This window comes from Gambusia affinis, linkage group LG06 (assembly GCF_019740435.1).
Source record: "Gambusia affinis linkage group LG06, SWU_Gaff_1.0, whole genome shotgun sequence".
In the NCBI taxonomy this organism is placed as follows: Eukaryota; Metazoa; Chordata; class Actinopteri; order Cyprinodontiformes; family Poeciliidae; genus Gambusia; species Gambusia affinis.
The window spans coordinates 21,947,671-21,971,299 of record NC_057873.1 but is presented as its reverse complement, the minus strand read 5'-3'; the positions used below and the strand labels follow the sequence as shown (position 1 = coordinate 21,971,299).

Below are 23,629 nucleotides of genomic sequence, written 5' to 3'. Positions count from 1 at the left end.
ATATTCCCCCCACAACCACAGTCACACCCTCAGTGTTTTTTCATACACCTGAGAGTTTTTATTACTGGTTATGATGACAACATAAATAATTTTCTACTCTGGGTTTGTCGAAGCATTTATTGAGTTTGTCGGCTTTTTTGTGCACGTTCATAATTTACTGGCACAGAAGCGGCTCGAAGCTCCCAGAGGAAAAGGAGAAAAAAAAAAAGGTGTGAAATGAAGAGAGTCGGAGAGAGGAGGGGTAAGAAATGTTTGATAGAGAGAAACAAAACACCTCTGCAACCATCTGCCTCTGTGCCAACAGTTGGTTACTACAGCAACGAGTAAAAAGTCATTATCTTTAATTGACTCTGTGGCAGGTTCAGGTGTTTTCAATTGTATCTTGTGTTTTCTACCCCCTCTCTCTCTTCAGTGACTCACCCGTCTTTGGCAGCAAACCTGCGCTTCATTCTAGCGCTCCTTGTTTTTCCCCTGTGTCATCCTTTCTCTAAGCTCACTGTGTACCTTTTTCCCCCAGCTGCCTCGCAGGACAATTTACGGCCTGTGAGTGTTTCTTGCCGTCATCTCCTTCAGTAAGGTTATCCTGCTCCGTGGGGCTTGCGGAGTAATGCCGCTGTGACTTTAGATCAGCATAAAGCATCGAAAGATCGGTTGATGTTGGATGTCGTAAAACGGGATGACGAGAAAGATTAGCCAACGGTGCTTTTAGCTGTGCTGTCGATGCATCTGCGGGGAACATGTGGGGTAAAGGAGTGTGGAAAGTGTCTGTCTATACTTTTCTATGAGGGCTATGACTTTGCAGCAACGCAAAATACAGAGAAGAGATTGTAGAGTCGTAGAGTCGCCCTTTCTGTGTACCATTAACCCACCGCAAGCACTAAGCACTTACCAAAACCTCCTTGTGTTAACTTCCTCCCTCCTCCCATAACAATAAAGCTGGGTTCAGAATGTCTACTTGCTCACTTTGCAGGCCGCTCTACAGTGAGTCAGCCGTTTTTGCAGTGGTATGAACTGAAGTCAAACTTCAGAGGTGTTATTTTTCATCCACTACTCGATGCCGTATTAATCGTGAGATGCAGTGAAAGCAGCGTATGGAGATTATTTTACACTGATGTCATCAAAATAGATCAACTTCTAGCGATGGAGGCGTTGGTGATTGGCGACACCTTAGCATTTCCAACAAACTAAACTCTGTTGTAGCTTTATCCCTAGATATGAATTTTGATTTCTGAGACTAGACTAATGTATTGCAAAATACAAATACAAATCCAATAACTTTAGCACGGTAACTTTGCATTCACTGCCAACTGTTTCGATGTTAGATGCCAAAGAACTCCACAAACAGCTAATCACCTCCTGTTACAAATGTTACAAATGATCAAAAAAATATAAAGAAGAACAGAGCAGCTTGGCTTAATTTTATTTTTTAACTGTGTTTTCATCAAGATTGTTTTCATGCACATTTTGAGGTTTCACATTGGAAAAATTTGATGGAAACAAAAATTCAAAACAATCGTCTCAATTTAAAAAAATAAAATAAAATGTGTGTGCATGAGGCGGTTTCTGGCTTTTCCAAAAAAAAGAGTTAATGTGCTAAAGGAGGGGAGGGAAACCGAATGCTCTCATCCACTAGTGGCTCGGTGCCGTACCAGAGGCACAAATCTCAGAAACGTTTAAGTCCAATCCTCCAGCAGAAAGCGGAGAAATGTCAGCCGGGAGTGGCCAGCGAGAGGCTCTCCTGTCTGGGATGGGAACGGTGGAAGATCCCATCCACTGTTGGGTCAATGTTCCAGCCACAAATTGTAGTTTCACTTCACAGTGAATTATTTTACTGACAGCATACTGCTGGATTTGCCTGCAGACCTTCACTGAAGGACGGTTCGAAAACAGCTAGCTGGTAAAGTAACTCGAAACAGAATTGACCAGGTTGACGTCTCGTCATCTGAGAATTATTTTGTGCAACAAATGTAACGAATATGTTCAGTAGAGCCCATAGACATATCCTAACTTACTCAAAGAAGAAGATTAAGTTCCCTTTAACGATTAATTTTCTCTGCTCTGGTTTGTTCCTACTTAAATGTCATCTCTCTCTTTCTCGTAAAATTGCATTGCTTCAATTATGACTTCATTCTCCAAGAATGCCTCTTGGACTATACGCACTTTAAGCCAACTTCATTTTGTTGCTCTTGTCTTTCTTCTTCTTTTTTTTTTTTTCTTCTTCAATTTTGAGACACCCCGATTCTTTAAAGGCTGCATTTACTGGTGGAAAATGACTTCTTTTCTCAAAACGAAAAATACAATTTAGCTGAGGCGTCGATGCGAGCTTTAACAAAACATTCGTAGTTTTCCAATCCATTGTTTTGTTTCTTTTTTCCTTCACAATAAGCAATTTGTCGCCCGTCAATAGCTCAATCATTTGGTAAAGCACAAAAAAGGTCCAAGTCAATGGGGAAAAAAATAATTACACATACAAAGCCGGTATTGGGATGTTCTTTCTCCAGTTGTTTGAGACAGAGCTGCGCCTTTAATTACAGAAAGCCTGTCAGAAGCAGCTCGCAGCGCTGTGTCCAGGCATACCTTTTTATTACTGCTGGCTGCTTTATTAGCCTTTCTCTGAGCAGAGATGGACAAGCAGGATTGACTGGAGATGCAATTGGAAGTGACGCTTATTGACTAGTTTCTTGTTTTGCTGCTGGCATGATGCTACAAAGATGCTCCCAACCAGGCCTAGCCATTAGCACCTCGACTCCACACACGAGAGCATGATGAGAACGGACCGCATACTGCTGGGCATGCACAGTTCCTCAGTGATGTCCCTCTTCTGGCATCTTTGACATTTTCCCTTTTTCTTTATGGTTGCAGTCGACACTTGGAGAATTTTGTAGAAACCGTCTCGACGGCGTCGTCTTCTACTTCCCCATCCACTCACACTTGTGCATTTTTGTCATTTTCAGTTTTAATTGGTCTCAGGATTCGCTGGTGCATGAATATTTCTCTCGGTGGAGACCAGATTAAACCATTCTATTTAAACTTTGACAATTTAAGCAGAGAGCAGATGAGTGAGAGGGCATGTGTACGTTGTGAACATGCTGTATCTGTGTTGGAACATATGGTGTAGGTGTTAGTTAGGTGCTAGTTGTTTTTTGCGTGTGTGTGTGTGTGTGTGTGTGAACCCCATCTGTCACTTTGTAACAGTTTGAGTTGATCTCTGGTTGATGTAAGATCTCCCTGCAGGCATCTTGTCACATAATCACACACAAAGACTGCAGGTTATTATTCCAGATGGGAAGAGTTTGCAGCACTAACCTTATACGTTTAATTTTAATAAGGAGTGAGCATTATTGTGGTGCTTTAACATTGATTCCCTCTAATATATGGCAGCTGCTAAGCTTCAGATCGTTAATGGTTATGTAGACGGCATTAAACAGACTGTGTTGCTCCTTAAAGCTAATGATGCTTAATCAAGAACTTATTCTTAGAGGCGTTTCTGAAAGCAGCGAAACACTCTTCCTGCTGAGTAGCACAGCATCTGTGAAGCACAGTTGTGATATAGATATACCGCGGATAGGCCTGTCACAATAGCAAATTTTGCCGGACGATAAATTGTTCCAGAATTTATTGCGATAAACGATAATATTGTTGTTTTGAGAACATTTTCAAGTAGTACCACGGTAATGGCATATTAATGCAGGAACATCCTCTCAAAGTTCATCAGACATTAAAGTCCAGTGAACATTTAACACTGGAACTGGAAGACATATCCAAAATATAAACGGAGCAACAGAAATGACCAATAAAATAAAAGATGAAATCTGTTAATAAAAGGGCTAGTTGAGACCGATGCACCAGACTGAAGACTTTTGTCATCCAGGTTTTGGTAGAAAGAGAGAGAAAAGAGAAATGACGAGTCATGCAAATGACAATTATTGAGCTCATTTTAATTTTTCGTCCGATTAATTGATTTATTGTTTATTGCGACAGACCTCTAAAGTCCCCACACATTAAAATCCCCGGACACCAGGACATTTCTGCAAATTAGATGTAAATTAATAATTGAGGCTGTCAACAAGTCAGCAGCAACAGATAAAGAAGTTGCAGGAATTTCCATCATATTTGACACAAAACAGTGGCACGCCTGGTTTTAGTGGCTTCATGATAAGGAGGCTACGTAAGGTGGAACAGATTCAACCTTTCTGCCAGGAAGCTTAAGCGCAGTGATTTTATTTTTAAGCGTCTCGGTGAGTCCGAGGATATTTCCAAACCAACAAAAGACTTTACCGAAAGAAAACTAAAGGTAATGTGCAGAATATATTTGAAGTCATCTGAAGAGAGCTGTGGACAAGAAATCTCCTCAAAGATTGATTTGATAAATTTTGCTTGGCAGAATGAGATCTATTGCCAAGGTTCTCCCACGGCATGCTTGTAAACATCGAATAAATAAAACAGGATTTTTTTTTTCTCCATTTCAACATTGTAGTTTCCCCCCCCCCAAAATTTTTTTATTTTGTTTGCATTTTCTTACTGAATTGTACATGATGTGTTGCATGCAAAAGTATTTTTGAATGTATTTTACTTCACAATTTTGAAATTTACTTGTTCAGACTGAAAAATAAAAAGAGCCTTTTTACTAGAAGAAAACATTTTAATAGCTACATTTGATTGCACGCCAGTATTTTTTTTTTCTTTGTCGTCTCATGCCACCAACCATTTTCTTAGTTTCCTTCTCTTTCCTCTAGCAGGAAGGAGACAATGCAAAAGATTTGTACGAGCTACGCGGCGCACATTATAATCATACAGTGGAACAACCAAGTCTGCGTGGACGTTTCAATCAAGACTCTGCTGCGGTTTTCATCTGGCAGTCAGTGTATCTTCCCAGCAGCAGATAAAGTGATGAAAATTAAACTCTGATGGCATCAGAATTGGTTCTAAGTGTGCACAGCTTTCCTGTCTTGTTCACCATCTGGATAACACACCCAGCATGTTTATTAGACATTCACTACAGCTAAGGATGAGTGCTTTTGTGGAAAATGGGTTAATAACGACGATTTAATTGAATGTAATGGCAGCATGTGACCCGCTATTGAGATTTGACTTCAGATGGACGGTGCTTTAGATTGTAGAGTTGCACATATTCAACACTTAGTTACTGTTAGAGATGTATTTGAAGGACTTTTCATTATTATTGTCAATAAATATGTTTTTTTTTCTTTCATTGCTGGAGCATAATCTCACACATGGAGAATAACCGGGAGAAAAATTGAGATTAAAAAAAACAAAAAACCTGACTGCTTCTACCAGAAGATATGAAAAAATTTCCCATTTTTGGGTGATTTAGCGAGATAACGTGAATCAAAAACATTTGACAAAATCAACAGAGGTTTGGCTCATCAGCCACAAAGTTGACCTTCCACTGTAACCATAAATCCCAAAAATAGTTTCACAAAAACCCACAGACTGACTTTGTGCAATCTCTGGATTGCACAAAGTTCTGGGTTCATTCTTCTGGACTTGTCAACAATCCCACTCTGTTTGATCCAACCTTGTGAAATGGTTTAGGGAAAGACAAAGTTCTTTTCTATTTGCAAGCAGGAGCAGCACAAAGAATAAATAGTACCAAAAAGAACAGATTAATTTATTTTGAGGCTCTTAAAACGTCTTTCTTTTACAACAGTGTCAATAAGTGCAGACGGCATTGTCGGGGCTTGTTATACCTTCAAAACATTTTTCAGAACATTCCTTAGAAATCTTTTTCATCAAACTGAAATTTAGCACACTGGCTACAGAGGGATGGAAATGGCAACCAACAATACTCAGGAAGAGTACGGAGTTTAAATGATACTGAAATAGACCGCTGTACCCCGTCTGCCTCATTGTTCAGTGTACTGAACTATCAGTAGTAAAGTTCTGCATACCTTTGTGTAATGGTTGGCATTTATCTTGAACCAGTCGGCTCATTGTCCTCTGGGTACGAATACATGTGTAAGAGATACTTGTATGGGCAAAATCCCTCAAGCACAGTTAGGAAGTGCATCTAACAAAGTAACCAGTGAGTTTATGTTGAATAAAACCACGTTTTTTTTAAACCGCTGTATTGTTTTAAACTGGTGCCATGATATCATCACCAGGACAGCGATGATGCAGTGGAAAGCTGAAATGCTTACACACACCGTTGCTGTTAAATCAGGTCAACAAGCAATCAAAACTGGAGTGAGAGTCAGTAGGAATATTGTGAGCCAAGGTGAAACCCTCACCTGCCGCCGTCCCTGTGCAGAATGCCATTATATGACTCCAAAAGTGCTGGCCTTGCAGGATTTGTCTGTGCACAATTACTCCAGCTAGTCCCCTGTGCACCTTTTCATACAACCTGATGAGGGTGTTTGGCAGATTTGCATGTACCCGTGTGTCATATAACCGTTTGTTTGTGCTGTTGTATCGAGTTTTTGCTCCGGGGACGGGAAAGCTACACTGGATGGCTGAACGTGTGAATACAGAGGTAGACGAGCCTAACAGCACAGATCAGATGTATGCAAATATCGCCAGCAGACTGTCTTGTTGCTCTGACAGGAGCCCTGCTGCCAGGTTGGGTATTAACGCAGCAGGAGGAGACAGAGGTGTAAAATAAAGACGAAGCGCCGCAGCGATGTGCGTGGACAAAGGTAGAAAGAAATGACGGCAGAATTACGCAAAAGGTCGGTGGCATTGAAAGAAATGAGGAGGAAGACAGCTCATGCCTGGCAGAGGGAATTAAGAAAGAGAGAGAGAGAGAGTCTGTCCACAGATGAGCTTTTGTGCCAGAGGAAAGCACAGGCTTGTCTTTCTTTCTGAACATGCAAGACAACAGTCGTGTTTGTTTATATAGCATGGCCTGATGAACTGGTAAAGCCGGAGCAAGTGTTTCCATGTACAGCACTATATCTGGGATGTACACAGATGGTGAAGGTTGCTACCGAAAATTCCACATCTTTAGGCCAGATTTTTGTCGTCTCTGTGGTAAGTCTACACATCGAGCTGGCATTCAAAAGAAAAAAATGGAAAAGTACTTCCAGCTGTCAAAATTTGTGTGCTTCTGTCGCAGTTTGCAGAGATTCAGTCAGTTTCATTTGACTTGCTGTCAGATTGGGGAGAAATGGCCTTTTAACAAGAAGCTACCACAACATGAATGTTTGTGCACCTCAGCCATGTGTTTGTGCCTGTTTTCAACATGGATATTTTTTTTTCTTTAGCAGTAGTTTGAATATATAATACACGTCATCATTCATGCTTCTAGCACAATATTGAACCGTGCTGTCAGAAACGTGTTCTGTTGTATTTTGTTGTTCTTTCGCTGCTTGAGCTCTCCACAAAGTCTATCCTTTCTCTCAGAAGAGCTTTATTATTCAACTTAAACTTTGCCCTTTCCTCCTTTTTTCTATTTTATGTTTCAGTTTTAGTCTTTGTGAAATACGGACAGGATTTTATAATACAGTTTTATCTGCAATGTCGTTTTTATATCTTGCTGTTTCAGTGTGAGTTTATTTCTTGCTGACCTGGTCCTGCTTGTATTTTTTTGTGCAGCTATCCTGTATTTTTCCTTGATCCCTATTCCTATACTTCTCATGTTGGTTGGGGGTGCTGATCCTTTGAATCTGCAGTCCTTGTCAAAGGATACTGGACATGTAGCTGGGGGTATGGTGCAGTGCTAGATCACTGTGCTGACTTAAAGCTACAGTGGATATAAAAAGTCTACATTCCCCTGTTAAAATGCTTTGTTCAGCTGTTCCAGTAGACGTTCCTTGACATTTTCTCGGTTGCATCTAACGGCAAAAGTCAAAGTCGGCAGAGAGATTCTAAAGCATCAGAAATGTCTCATTGTCAAAATTTATAAATCCGTAGAACGATAGCAGAATAACTTCTATGAGATTGCAAAAAAAGTATGCATGAAACGGGTGCAAGAGAGAAAGTAAACATTTGGAGTTGTTTATGTCTGTGGAAAGGGTTCTTGTCCACATCAGTATTGCGATTTCTTTTTTCTTCCTCTTATTTCTGGTGAGCGTTTCTTCTCATTGCTTTCTCGTCGTATTATCATCTCAGCTGCACTTCTGACTCTCCAAATGGAAAGATGTAAATAGCATCAAGTAATCTACAGCCTGTCTATAATCACAGTAACCAGCTCAATAGGAAATGGGACAACAGGTTGATTGGAGATTATAATATTATTATTTACTGATTTTTGTGCGTTACTTTTTTTCATTTTATGTACTTTTACATTTATTTACTTTTATTTTGAACATTAGTCAAGCGTCTGTATATATTACCCACAGTATAAAGGCCTTGACTTAATATTACATGATGTTGCATTATCTTCTTTACACTGAAATATTAAACACAAATGAAGATGTTTATTTTTAAGAGAACCAATATTTATTCTTACTGTTGCTAAAATAATACAAGCTACTAATTATTGTAATAAGGCCTACTTTCTAATTATTGCAATTGTAATTCACACACTTAAGCTAAAAAAACAATGCTAAATATAGTACATTTGAAGTGCTTTGTGGAACATATGGCACCTTTTGTCTCTGGGCTCTTTATGCAGTAGCACAAGCCTGACAAACTGATATTATCTGTGAAATTATTCAGACTAATATCCACAAAGACTAATATAGAGGCAACATGTCACGTGTGCATGGAAAAATAAAGCAGGCCTTTTCCAGCGAGCAGGCTGGCAGTGTTCAGCAACAAGTGGGGGAAGGGAAAGTGCTGTATTACTTCATGCTTCATGCAGCTAGAAAAAGCCAAACTCCCTGTAGCACTTTCTCTGGCTTCTCATGAAAAGGCCTAAACTGCAGAAATGGTTCGAAGGTGTTTGTTTGTGTGTTGTTGTTTTTTTAAACCATTATTCTTTAAAAACCTCAGGACACCTTTGATATTGATAACTAGTCCATGCCTAATTTTGCGCAGTCCATGTGAATTTGGCTTTCCTGGAGTTTTATGGTCACTTTTTGGTATAAAAATGTCACAGTTTGATATGCTCGTGTGGTTTGTTTGGTTTATTTTGTTTGCCCGGACACATGTGAAACGCGTTAACAGCCGTTTTGATTTTTAGTGTTTATTTTTCTTCTCCTGATGCGTTTTTGCAAGAAATGGAAACGGGGAGGAAATTTGTATTTCCTGTTTGGTGAGTGGCATTTGCGGAAAGGATAAATAACTGCAGGGACTGGACTCCACAGAGGGCTGCTGCAAGTCATTTCTGTGTAACAAACATGTCTTCGCTCTTTTCCAAAAGTCTAAGTTGTGTTTTTCATCCCCTCTTTATTTTTCTGTTCATCTGCTCGTCCAGTGGGAGATCACAGTCTGAGCAGGAAGTGGTATCAGTTTAAAAAAACAAAAACAACAAAAACAAAAAACAACCCCACCCACCCAGAGCCCCAATGCCTTGCTTAGGACCCTCGTGTCTTACTAATGGACTGCAAGTCTCCAGAGAGAAGAGGAATAAAGGGGCATGCAAGTAGAGATGAGTAAGAATGGAGGGGGTGTGGAAAGCTTAAACGTGGGGATGGGAAATCCATATGATGAGGATAATGTTTGTAAAATAATAAGGGCGAGCAGAATGGATATACAATTGACTAAGGACTTGCATCATGCAGTGGGGGAGGTGATTGTTTTGTTTAACACAAACAAAGAGGGCTGGTAACTTTAGGAATAAAGAGATTTTCTTGCTACGCCGACATCCCTAATACTCTGGATTCCTACTGGGACCTTTTTCTTTGTACAAAAATTTGTTGCAACATTTAAGACACTTTTCTGGCATGAAGGGTGCTGAAAAACTCTTGGAGCTAAATTAGTCTCAGAAGGATTCAAAAAGCACTCCATAAGATCTGTATCTTACCAAATGCTTATATTTGTGAGCATGCGTCACAAGTGTGTGTAAAACAGCGTATAAATGCGTATCGCAACATTCACATACATGTAAGCAGAATCTTAAAACTATGCTTTTCAAATGGCAGAAGTGGTAATATTGCTACTCGTGCACCAATCGCAAACTGCAGACAGATCATCCTGCATGGGATGATGCGTTCAAGGCTGGTAAAAAGCTGGAATATCCAAGAATTAGAATTGCAATGCTGCATTCACGACAGAATTCACGTTTATGTAAAATTCCTGTTACTATAGAAAGCATTATTTTCAGAAGCATAATATTATAAATGTGTATAAATATGACTTCTAGCAATGGATGATTATCCAAACCGATGGCCTCAGTCCTATAGTGTTTCTTTTAATACGCTGACCTGTATTTAAGTTATTTAAGAGAATACTAGCTTCCTTTTGAACCACTGTACTTATCGTGGGTTTTCTTTACCTTTGATATCATGACTCTCTCATCCAGCCAGCTGTCAGAGCAGCACAATAAAAGCTCAAAATCAAGCCTGGCCCTGATTTCAACCTTCAGTGCAACGCGCCTTCGCTAACTCTTAAAGCTCTGTAATGAAAGGAATTCAGCTACCCCAGCAGGGCTGCCTGTTCTCTCCTGATGGGCAGTGAAAACAGTCTCTTTTCCCGCTGCCCTTTGTAGCACGTGTAATGATGAACTTCACGCCCTGCCACCCAAGCGTTAGCTCCAGGCTGCACTCAAACACCCCACAGATGCAGTCTGTCTTCCTTGGCTACTCTTATCCTTGAGAAAGCCAATGACCTAGAAAGGGGCTTCGACGATGGGCTCAGAGTGTGATTTACCCATTTGAAACAGACTGTTTTATAAAATTGAGGTAGAGGAAAGACTGGACTAAAATCAGGTGGGGCGTTTGGCCTGCAATGCCGTTCACCATTCGACAAATGCTCATGCAACGCTTCGCCACACCCTGCCCATCTTCCCTCAGGGGAACTCCAGTACGCAGCTTGCCTGACCCAGACCACCGACCTCTCTCCCCTCCCTCCATATCCATTCTTCTCCGTACCCCCATCCTCTCGGTGTTTGCCCTGACTTCCCACCCTGTGTTGACTTTACCAATGCCTTCCTCTCTTTCCTGCAGTTCTTCCTCTTTCCCCTCCCTGTCTCTCTTTCTTCTTTTGTGCTTGCCGACATGTTTCATAGTCAGAGGCAGACTTGGAGTCCCAATCTATCCCTGCCTCCTCTCCTATACACTCCAAGGCCCGAAGACACCGCTATGTGGCTGCAGGTCCATGTCAGACACCAGTCTTCAGGCCGAACTGTGAGACAGTTTGCCTGGATGTGACAGGACTGCTGCATTGGCTAAGCACATTCTGTGTCATTTTTATGAGGAAGAGAATGTTTTTCCCAGACGAATTAGTCTATGAAATGCTGCACTCAGACTTCCAGTGGCTATTCTGTTGAATAAAGCCATCTAATACAGTCGTCGTGTCCTTTTATATTCTCTGATTCCATCCATTTAGCTCCGCTGTGGCATTTAATGAGGCATTTCATATCCTTTTATTATTTGTTGCTGATGTTTTCTAAACCATTGAGTCCTAACATCTCTCATGATTGAATTCTGTCCTGAAGTCTGCCTGTTGATAACTTTCCTTGGTGTAAACCCTGAAGGAAATGCATTGTTAGGCTAGAGAAGCAGTTGGTTAGAGTGCTTGACAAGGTTTTAATTAGGAGAGGTAAAAGCACAATCTATTGTATACATTAACCTAACACAACCTTGTCCGTGTGTAACGTGATGTATATTGTGTGTCGTTCAAGGGAAAATAAACAAATGTGTGAAGAAAGGCTGCTATAACCTGCTATAATTTTCAGAAATGTGTATTTCTATAACTAACACTTTGTTGAAACTCTTTGCACACCCTCCATCAGTCGGTGAGTCTGAGAAAAATGTAATGAAGTTACAATTTTCCCCACAAAAGCACCAGTCAATAGAAGGTACAAAAAAAAAAATCCACAATATTGCCATTGAACTGTGAGGACAGCAAAAAATAATAGATATGGGACGACTGGCTTCACATCAATTAGGCATTTTTCCAAACTTAATGAAAAGATGTGACTAAAACCTCAAGGCCACAGAGAGGCTGAAGGTATCACTGGGGGAACTGCAGGAATTACTTTGTGTATTCTCCATGTTGTTACCTTAGTTAGTAGGTTTGCAAGAAACAAAATATCCCAAAAGAGAGACGGGGACACTGTGAAATATCCAGATAAAACACAAATTAAATTTGCAACATTATCGTCACCATTCTTTACCCACAACGAGCTATGTTGGTGGTAATGCTGCAATCTGGGGCGGCTTTTTGTCAGATGGAACTGTGATTTTTTGTGAAGGTGGTTGGAATAATTCCATATAGTTTCTGTTTTGGTCAAAGGAGAAAGAGAAAAGTTGGAAATTAAACAACTTTTGATTTCCAAGCAGTCAAAGATTACACCCAAATCAAACAAAAAGAAAATTTAATCTAAGAGTTAAAGCCTTTAAATGATTCAGGACTAAATTTGATTTTGAAATCCTTGATCTAAAGAATGTTTGATTTGTACATTTGGCAAATGTACAAATCAAGATAAGTGATGTTGATGAAATAAAGAACGATTATTAGCAAGCTAAATTCGTGCCCTGTTAAGGTGGTAGACTATCTTCAAAGGTCATGTTTTTCTTTAGTATTAGTTATGTCGAGGCCATCTGCTTTGTAATGTGAACTAGTCTGGGTCAGGACACAGGTGCATTTTTAAGCTGCTGATGCCAGCCCTGGATTCTGTCATGTTATTTCACGCTCTGGATGGAAACGAATAAAGAGCAGGGATGGGGTGCTTTAAAAAAAAAAAAAAAAACGTTCAGCTTTGAACCTTGATAAGCACCTGTTCAAATTGGATTCAAAAAAGGAATATACAGAATGTTCAGCTGGCGAATTACAGTAGGTCTCTCACTGTTTGATCTCAGCATTTCCTGCTTCAGCTACGGTAGTTACCTTAATTGTTTTCCCATCTGCATGAGATGTGTTGAGTTTTGAAGTTCATCTTTGAAAATTCACAATGTTCCTACTGTTTGACTAGCAGTAAGAACATTTAGTTTTTTATCTGTGTTGCCTTTTATAAGTAATGTTAGATTTCATGTCACATTGATTGGTGGGGTTTCATGTTTGCCTTACAGCTAAGAAAATGTTTTAATTGTTCCCTTCATAGAGAGTCTGTCAATTAACGTAATCCCCGAACCTTAACGCTTAATTTCCTTTTAGATATAATCTATAATAAATTTTCTTCAGCTTTCCCTCACAGCAGGCCTCTGTGTACAGTCCTGCTAATATATGCCTTTACTCGCTTGCCATACATCAGTTTACTTACTCAAATTGAGATAAATATGTTATTCATCTCTGATCTATTGGATGAGAAACACGGGAAAACATGTTTTTGATGAAGACATGTGAACCAATAGGCAATGCTGCCTTTTAAAATGCAGATGGCTCTCCCTAGTTGGCCAATTAGTAACTTTAGCACTGGAACACTTATCTGCTTTCATCTTCTTGTGTGTGTGTGTGTGTGTGTGTCTTTCATTTTAGAGTGCAGGCAGCTTAGTTTGCCTGTTTCCACAAGTGTGCAGGGGCCGCTGTGAACATTCATGCTGCAAGAGTACTAAACCGTACATACATTTACTGATTCACCTTACACTATGCTATAATCATTCACTGGCACTGAGATGGCCAACCATGCTGTTGGTTGTGTCCTTACGCACATACTACACACAAACACAACTAGCTCATCAACTTCCTAGTATCCATTTGGACTGTGGGAATTTGTCAGGAGAAATGTAGGCAAATGTTCGACTATAAAATCTCAACTGTCTGCACGGTTCATGGAATACACACAGTATGACTCAGTATGTTTCACCACCATTCACCCAAAACTGCTTAAGAATAAAAAAGAGGGCATTGGAATGAAAGGAGAAAATGAGTACTAAACCGTACATAAAATTAAAGAGGAAGTTGTGGATAAAAGAGAAAAGGTGGTGTCACCAGTTTGGTATTATTTTAGATGTTTAAATCAAACTCCAAGACGCTAAATTTTGATATCGACCGATAGAAAATGTTTATATTGTGACACTTTTTTCAGCCATATCAGCCAGGCTTTTGAGAAATGATTCAAAATTCAAAATGCCTTCAAAATTGAATGAGTAAAACTGGTGGGAAAGTGTCTTTCACTGAACTAAAGCTTGGCAAAGTAATGTGCTGCATTCCACCAGCTTTGCCACTGACCTCAATCTTTTCAGGAAACGTTTACAGAGAAAATAGGATCAGAGATGAAACATTAATATCAGAATTTAGGCACATAATGGGAATTTAAATGAGACACACACTGGATTGCCAATAATGAATGTTCTTGATTTTGTTTTATGGAGACTAAGTTTCTGTTTTTCTTTTTCTTTTCATATCTTGCAGATCATGACCAGAGTTCATTGAGCTCCATTTTGCATGGAAACCCTGCTTCCCCGGCAGCCCCCTCCTCTCCCTAAAGCTTGCAGCCAGCATGGCAGGATGAGCTTCTGCCAGCGATAATGATGGCTAAAAAACAAGATGCCCGGGCTCCCATCTACAACCTGGTCGTGGTGGGGTTGTCTGGCACAGAAAAGGAAAAAGGCCAGTGTGGCGTGGGCAAGTCCTGCTTGTGCAACCGCTTTGTTCGGCCAAGTTCAGATGACTTCTACCTGGACCACACCTCCGTTTTGAGCACCAGTGACTTTGGAGGTCGTGTGGTGAATAATGACCATTTTCTATACTGGGGAGAAGCTGGTAGGACGATAGAAGATGGGCAAGAGTGCCGCATGAACGTGGTGGAGCAGACAGAGTTTATTGATGATCAGACTTTCCAGCCACACCGTAGCACGGCACTCCAGCCTTACATCAAGAGGGCAGCTTCCACCAAGCTGGCTTCAGCTGAAAAACTGATGTACTTTTGCACAGATCAGTTGGGCCTAGAGCAGGACTTTGAGCAAAAGCAAATGCCTGAAGGCAAGCTTATAGTGGATGGCTTCTTACTCAGTGTTGATGTAAGCAGGGGTATGAACCGTAGTTTTGAGGATCAGATGAAGTTTGTTGGCAATCTGTATAATCAACTAGCCAAAACGAAGAAGCCAGTGGTATTGGCTCTCACCAAATGTGATGAAGGAGTTGAGCGCTACATTAAAGACTCTCATGCTTTTGCCCTTGCCAAGAAGAACCTACAGGTGGTTGAAACTTCAGCCCGCTCTAATGTCAATGTTGACCTGGCATTCCTTACTCTGGTTCAGCTCATAGATAAGAGCAGGGGGAAGCCCAAGATTATACCATACTTTGAGGCTCTGAAACAGCAGAGTCAACAGATCGCCTTAGCAAAAGACCGTTATGAGTGGCTGGTCACCCGAATTGCAAACAACCACAATGAAACATGGCCTGTTGTCAGTCGTCGCATGCAGACAGCTCCAGAGTACAAGGACTATGTTTTTCTTGAGGGAACGCCAAAGGCCAAGAAACTTTTCCAACAGCATGTTCACAGACTAAAACAAGAGCACATAGAGAAACGCAGGAAGGCCTATCTAAATACTCTACCACAGGCCCTATCTGTGCTAATACCAGAGTTGGATGAGATAGACCACTTGAGTTGGTCTGGAGTTCAGAAGGTCTTGGAGACAAAGAGAGATTTCTCTCAGTGGTTTGTAGTTTTGGATGACACACCTTGGGAGACGACACCACACATTGATAAAATGGATGATGATCGAATCCCCCAGGACCTGCTGGAGACCCCAGCAGCTGAAACCATCTATGAAACCCACTTGGATCAGTTAAGGAAGGAGCGCAAACGGGCAGAAATGAGATGGGAATTCAAAGAAAAGCTAAGTGTTTCTCCTTTCATCACACCAGGGAAACCGTGGGAAGAGGCTCGAAGTTTTATCATGAATGAGGATTTCTATCAGTGGCTGGATGAGGCTGAATATTTAGACATCTACAACAAACATCAGAAGGAAATCATTGACCGGGCCAAAGAAGATTTTCAGGAACTGCTTCTTGAATACTCTGAGCTCTTTTATGAGTTGGAAGTGGATGCAAAACCAAGTAAAGAGAAAATGGGAGCCATTCAAGAGGTGTTGGGTGAGGAACAGCGATTCAAAGCACTACAAAAGCTACAGGCAGAAAGGGATGCTCTAGTACTGAAACACATACACTTTGTTTACCATCCTACAAAAGATACTTGCCCCAACAGCCCCCACTGTGTTGACAGTAAGCTTGAGCAGATACTGGCTTCCAGGTTTCCTACCAGATACGCATCATCAGACAGTGCTAGACTGGAAGGTGGAAGGGCGGAACGGATAAATCTTGTCATCCTAGGGAAAGATGGACTAGCCAGAGAAATGGCTAATGAGATCAGGGCATTATGTACTAGTGATGACAGGTATGTAGTCGATGGCAAGATATATGAGTTAACCCTTCGTCCTATAGAAGGCAACGTACGTCTGCCCGTCAACTCATTCCACACACCTACCTTCACACCACATGGATGCCTTTGTTTGTACAATTCAAAGGAATCCCTCTCTTATGTTGTTGAGAGTTTAGAAAAGCTTAGAGAGTCAACCATAAGCAGAAGAGAAAGGGAAAACAGCTTAGCTCAACTCCCACTTTCCCTACTTCTGGTCACTAAGCGTGGTGTTGGTTCCATTGGGGATATCGGAGGAGAAACGGCTCAGACTCTAATACAACAAGGGCAGCAGGTAGCTACAAAGCTACAATGCGCCTACCTAGACCCAGCCTCCCCAGGTAAGGGTTATGGCCGCAATGTCAGTGAGAAACAGCTTAACCAGATGCTGAGAGGCCTCTTAGAAACTCGGAGAAACATTGGGACCAGCTCCCCTACATTACCTCCTTTATCCTCTGCTTACAGAGACTCTCCATCTCAGCAAGGTAATGAGGCAGACCTACGAATAGTTATGTGCCTGATGTGTGGGGACACATATGATTTAGATCAACTACTGGCACCTTTCCTTTTGCCCCAGCATTGTCGTCCTACATCAAGCCATAGCAGCGGCACATCCGTTCTCTTGGATCTTAATATTGGGGGTCATAGACAGAATGTTGAACTGTCTTTGCTCTCTTTCCACTCCTCATTTTCCCTCCGAAAAACAGGTCTGGTCCACGGCTACATTGCAGTTTACTCTGCCCGCCGTAAAGCCTCCATGGAGACAATGTGTGCTTTCCTTTGTGAGGTCCAAGACATTGTCCCGGTCCAGTTGCTAGCAGTAGGGGAGAGTCAGATGGAGTTGTCAGACTCTGATTCAGCTAAGGAGCAAATCTGTCAGGGAGAGGACCTGGCCCATGAAATCAGTGCCAGATTTAGCACAATAATATGCGGACATGGTGGGGTAGTAGGAGGACTTCATAAGATAGATCTTTTCCACTCCTTCTTACAGGAGGTGATGGAGAAGCGCACTGTTGTTGAGGCTGCACACATGTACGATAATACAGCTGAGGCATGTACCAATGAGAGCTGTGGGTCTCCCAGTCCAGTTCACATCCATGTTGACTCAGAGGATGATATTGATCCATCACCACCTTACCCGACACTTAGGGAGGGTGGTAGTCTAAGTTCCCACCTGGGAAGTTTCAAGTTGCCAGACCTGGAATCAAGTGATACATTTTCTGTCATTTCTGATATTGGTACATTTGAGAGCAAACTAAATAACAAGGTGCCTCCACAAGTAAAGCCCAAGCCTGTGCGTAAAGTAAATCTCGGACCCTACGTTGATCAGCAAGGCACCTCCAACAGGCCCGTCTTGCCCCAAACTGTCACCTGGGCTCCAGGGAGTGACGGAGGCTACGACCCCTCGGACTACGCAGAGCCTATGGATGCTGTGTGCAAACCTCGACCTACTGAAGAGGAGAATATTTACTCTGTTCCTATTGACAGCACTCAAGGCAAGATTGTCACCATCCGCAACGCCAACAAGGGTCATGCCAATGGAAGTGCTGCGGGAAACGGTTCTGACAGTGAAGCTGACAGCAGCTCGCTGGAGCGCAGGAGGAAACTGTCCGTTTTCAGTGAAAAGCCCAAGCTTTACAGAGACAGGTCGCAACGGCTTGGAAAATTCAGCAGTTTTAGGACAAGCTTCTCTCTTGGCAGTGATGATGAGACGGGTGGTCCACCAAAGACAAGCCAGGACGATGGAGGACCTCAGAAGGACAACTCCATAGATGAGAGTGATGATCACAAAACAATGAAGATTCTCCGGGGACTCCGCAGGAATACAAAGGTTAGTAACTGTGTAACCAAGTGTTGTGTAAGTGAATACGATTATATATCCAACCAATGGGAAGTGCATTCATTATTCCAGTAAATTTAAAAATGTTTTAAGAAAGAGATTTCTTATCTTTGAGCAACCTGGTACAACATTAATTTTAAGCATACCTATCAGTCTGGTTAAATTTAGAGTAGAGAGCATAAACACAGGAAAGCAGAAAATCACCCCATCGTAATTATTTTTTGGCTAAGACCCAGTACTGTTAGCTTTGGTGGATAATTGTTTGTTACTGAAGTTAAGAAAAAGCAGAGTTCAGAATCATCTCTCTGCTGTTTAAAACCGAACCCAGAGCAAACATGTCGTGCTGGAGGGACTTCTCTGAAAGCATGCCTGCACGCCATATTCATTTCTTGACCACTCAGCGGGAGTCCCCTAAACTAGCCAGATCATCAGTGGGAAAGAAATCTGACAGAATACTGCTTCATACCAGAATCCAAAATGTCTTAATGAATGGGAACAGAGCCCCATTTGTTTTGTTTCGTGCATATATGTCCAGTGCATACGGTCAGCTCTTCTGCATGATAAAAAAGTAATGAAATCGCATGAAAAGCGAGAATAAAATCTCAGCATGGACGGCTTTTTTTATTCCCAGAATTAAAACCTTTCTAGTGGGAAAAATAAGTATTGGGCAATTAATGTTTTCACAATTTTTTTTCTAATGTGCCTCTTGGCATGAATCTCACTCTAGATGTGATTGAACCCAAATAGTTCACCCACAAATAAATCAGTTCAAATAAGTCCATAAATGAAGATGTGTGAAATGATGTGTAATTACTTTGAACACATTCACTAAAATTTAAGTATCTTGTCAAAGTAAGAGCTTCTAAATTTCTCTTGCAGACAGAAAAGCATGCATTGCTCAGGTGGGATTTTAAACAGCACACAGATTGATTGGTGTTCCTGAGGTTTCATCCATGCTGTTTGATCTTCAGATCTTCATAGATTTTCATTTAAATTCAATTCCAGTTTGCTATTCTAGTAGCTTTGTATTCTTTCCCTGATGCCTGTTGAGTGTTGATTATAAGCATTGTAAATGGATTCTTTTGCAGTACGTTGGTAATAAGTGACTAAACCCACTGATGTTAATTTGCACAGGATTGCTTCTAAATATTGTCAGATTCCACTTATTTTCTTGGCTTTCTATGCTTTTCGCAGGTTATTTTCTTCATTTGTTCAGTCCCCATTTCCTATATCATTCCACTTTATCACACATAATTTATGGACCTATTTATTTACATTTCCAGGCATGGATTACTTGGGTTCCCACTGACAAATAAAGTTAGTTTCATCTGAATAGAACCAGAATAGAACAGCACTTCCTGTTGCATAATTTGCTAAATTCCACATTTACTTTTTTCCTACCCTACTTTTTTTTCACAAAGTTGCCATCAAACAAGAGGCTGTGATGGAGACTAGTGCTATTTTGTAGCTGAGGCATCACCGCTTACTGTTCACTTTTTGTTGTCACTGCGGTGTAGTATATGCCAAAGCCTGTCGGCTTTTTTTAAAGACTCACGATTCTTCCCAGCGACAGCTTGGCTTTCTTTACTTCCTTCCTTTCATTATTCGCCGCTCCGTTTGTTTGTCTTTGCATCTTGCTGATTCATACATTCCGCTTCTCACATTCTCATCATACTTATTGTCTGTTCATTTCACGCCTCCCTTTTGCTTCGCTTGTCTTCGCAGCTTATTATTTTTTTAATTTTTAAAGACTGGTGTCTCCTTGTCACACCGTGTGCTGTTCCCTTCCCACCCTTGATACTTTTGACCTCTTACACTAGACTTATCGGCCCTGGTATGTTGCTCATTCGCTCACATGGTGTGGCGCTGAAGTGCCAGCTGAAGCAAGAGTTGCAGCTGTGCATGTTGTGCTTGTATATCTGTGATAATTGCTATGGCTGTCAGGAGGGTGGAGAAGGAGGCGGATGATGAATGTTTTTAGACACTCAGCCGGGATGTACCTGCACGGAGGTTGTCGTCCCGCATTATTCAGCTGCCTGGTCTACATTCTGCAGTGCTTGAGGCCATATGTCTGTCAGAAAAAAGTACGAACAACTCAATCACGAGAAGACATCTGGGTTTGCAATCTGCGTCTGATGCCAATTGTCTCATTGGACGTTAAAAATCCAACATGTACAGAGGAATCCCTGAGAAAGCCGCAGCCAGGAGAGCGTGGATCTCTGTCATCCTTGTTATTCTTTTAAGTGCCTCTGATTTGTGGCATGCAGCTGGTCTGGGAACTTGATGGCCACATTACAAGCTATTATGGATTTATTATGGTTACAACAAAGGATTAAATTTCTTCACCTATTTTATAAGCAGCTGTCTCTCAAGTAATAGGCCATTCACAGTCTGCTGCAGCTCGAAAGCCCTTTCAGATTACATTTTATCGAGTTCATTTTTCATATTCAGGAGACATGCTGCCGCAGTTGGTGCAGGCTTGTATAAAAGATCCTGTCCCCATTTTTGTGCCAGTTAAACTAAAGCTAGATTTTTTTATTGATTTTTTTTTTTTTTTAAAGTCATACTCAAGGTAAGGATTTGGGTTCACATGCTGCAGCATAAACACTTTCCTGGGGGGAGCTTTAGGGTACTGTCTACCACTCTGAGTCTTGATGAGTTAAAACAAATATTCAAAAAGAGTTTGAGCCTATTAAAAAAAACAAAAAAACAAAAAAAAACTTTTACTTCAGGCATTGACCAAGTCTGTCCGCCATGATCTCCCTCCCTCACTGAGACACAGGAAACATTTCCTCTCTCTCTCCTGCAGCTTTTTGTTGAAATCTCCTCAGGCAGCGAGAGGAATGTTTGAAATTCTTCAGACACCTAGTTCCTCTGGTGTCTTCATTCAAGTGAAAAAAAGGAAAAAGAGCTCAAGATATTGCAGAAACGGGAAACAAATTTATGTCAAAACTCCAGAAGTGAGTCGTGTTTTGGTGTCCTACAGTATGCAGTCTGTGCATGCACAAACTCTCCCCTTGATGTCTGTAGAAGGATGTGATTTGTTTCGTTTTGGTTGTGTGGAGGGCTGCTTTGTCGTCTTAGAGCTGGAGACATATCCTGTCTCAGTTAGCAGCAGAAAGGAGAGGCCAGAAGGCAAAACTGCAGGGGGAGAAGACAAGCCAGCAAGAGTAAGAGAGAAGAAGTATGTGGGTACAGAGACAGTCTGCTAAAATGAGACGGCAACACAGTTACTGTGATGGAAGTGAAATAAATTAGATGCTGCCAAACTGAACCCAGCACATCTCTGCACTCTTGCAGTCTAGTTATTACAACCATATTTTTTTTTTATCCAAACACAAACATATAGTTATTTCTTGTACTTCTGTGTAAATATATGCACCTTGTACTTCTTTAATACATTAGCTCAGAGTTTACATTTGACTGCAGAATGTGAATGTAGATATCAGGGATGTTTGGACAGATTGGACTAGTTGTAGGGACAGATAGCAGGCGACGAATGACATGCAGACATATTTAGAGCCAGATGTTAGTAATCTAGTGATCTGTTGTGGTGACAACACAAACCTAACTAAGTATCAGGAGAGCTAAGAAATTTTAAACACCGCCTACAGTCTACCTATTCTTAAAAAAAAAAATCCTTGGACTACAGTGGCAAACGTATTGGCTTGTCATCCTTCACACACATAAGAATTTGAGTGACATCCCACTCTTAATCCAAAGGGTTTAATAAAATGTCACGCAGTCCTTGGCGGCTATCACAGCTTGAGCTCTATTGGGAAGGTTTTTCACAAGATTAGAGTATATTTAAGGTCATTTTTAACCTTCCCCCAGAAGCTTATTTGTGATATCCTCCTGTCAAGTTCTTTAAACTGCACTGCCCCAATTGAAACGGATAGACGTCCACACAGATGCTTCAACTCCAATGAATGCTGCAACAGTGGTCTTTTCTTTCCTCCTTCAATTATTTTCAGGCAGGAATTGACAGATATGTTTCCAGTTCTTTGAATTCAGTCATTTTTCAGGTGAAAACCCTTAAACAATAGAGAGATTAAAATATAGAACAGTTTAAGGGATTCTCATGGTTGTTGTTTAAATAACGTACTCTGTTTATGACTAAACAACCATTAACTTGAATAAATAATTTAATCAACAGAATTAAACTTTAAACAAATTATGGCTAAATTCAAAATCTGTCAATTATTTCATAATACTTTTTTTTTTTTTTTCTTTACGTCACGTGTCAAACTTAAGGCCCGAGGGCCAAATCCGGCCCGTCATTACTTTCTAATGGCAGGCCGGATTACTTTCTAGTAGGGGCCTGCAGATCCAGGCCTCAGGGGTTGGGGGCCGGGGGACGTCCTTGAAAATATTCCCACTGATCGCCATTAAAGCGCTGCACAAAATAGACACATAAATAGAACCTTCAAGGTAAGAGTTGTATCCTTAAATAATATTTTATCAGGAAGATCATAGCAGTTTTCATCTGTATGCTGCCAAATTACATCAGTATGAAAAGCTGTTCAGTATCATTTAACTCTCAGAAGTACTCATTTAGTGCAGAGACAGCTATTTATCCATATCTTTATGGTTTACTTGCTGGTTTTATAAATACATTCTGCCACAAACGGCCCCTTTGAGGACCTTCATAATCTTGACTTGGCCCAAAATGAAAACGAGTTTTACACAGAAGCTCTGATACAAACTGCTACACGTCGTGTTTTCAACTAGCCGGTAGGACAAACTGTAGAGATGGCTTTTAAAGTCCTGAACTGTCCCTTTAGGATTAAGTGCACAAGTCGCCTCCAAATGTAAAACAGATTTCATTTTTTTATTTTTTAAATACACCAAAACAAATTTCACTTGTGTTGGTTTTCGGTGCTGGCGGTTGTGGAAGATGAAAAGAAAACAAGCTGTAATGACTTCTCTCTCCCTCTGCTTTCTCTGCTTGAGCACTGCTGTGAGAGTAAATGTGTCCATAAATGTGATCAAAAATGTTCGGCGGAGTGAAGTGAGGCCGGTATCTGGAGCAGAGGGCACATTGGTGCTTCTTCTCTCTAATGAGCACTACTCCAGCTCTTTTCCTGTTGTCTGTCCGTCTATCCGTATAGTGCTGCACTGCACCCGCAATCTGTGTGTCCAGCCAACCATGCACCTCTGCTTCACCCCCACCCCAGCCTGCCAGGGCAGTGCCTCTGGGGTTGCTGACAGAGTTACTGCAGATCCAGGCTTCAGGGGTTTGGTAGGGAGGGTTGAAAATATTCCCACTGATCGCCATTAAAGCGCTGCACAATTACTGCTGTTGCCCTCGGCTGTTTGCGGGAACAGGCAGAAAGTGTTGCGGGAGTGTGTAAGAGGGCTCTTAACAGGAAAATAAAGGAGGCTGAAAAGTAATTAACCGCTGAATAAGAGTTTGATTTTGC

The 23,629-nt window shown here is 41.2% G+C and overlaps 1 protein-coding gene across 1 annotated transcript in view; it reads left to right on the top strand.

Moving 5' to 3' along the window:
• The window catches only part of arhgap35a (Rho GTPase activating protein 35a), an 87,382-nt gene that overhangs the window by 33,202 nt on the left and 30,551 nt on the right, over nucleotides 1–23,629 (top strand). The window contains exon 2 of the mRNA XM_044120679.1: nucleotides 14,359–18,197. Within this exon, the coding sequence (XP_043976614.1) occupies nucleotides 14,475–18,197 (3,723 nt within the window). The 5' untranslated portion in view covers nucleotides 14,359–14,474. The remainder of the gene's footprint in view (nucleotides 1–14,358; nucleotides 18,198–23,629) is intronic.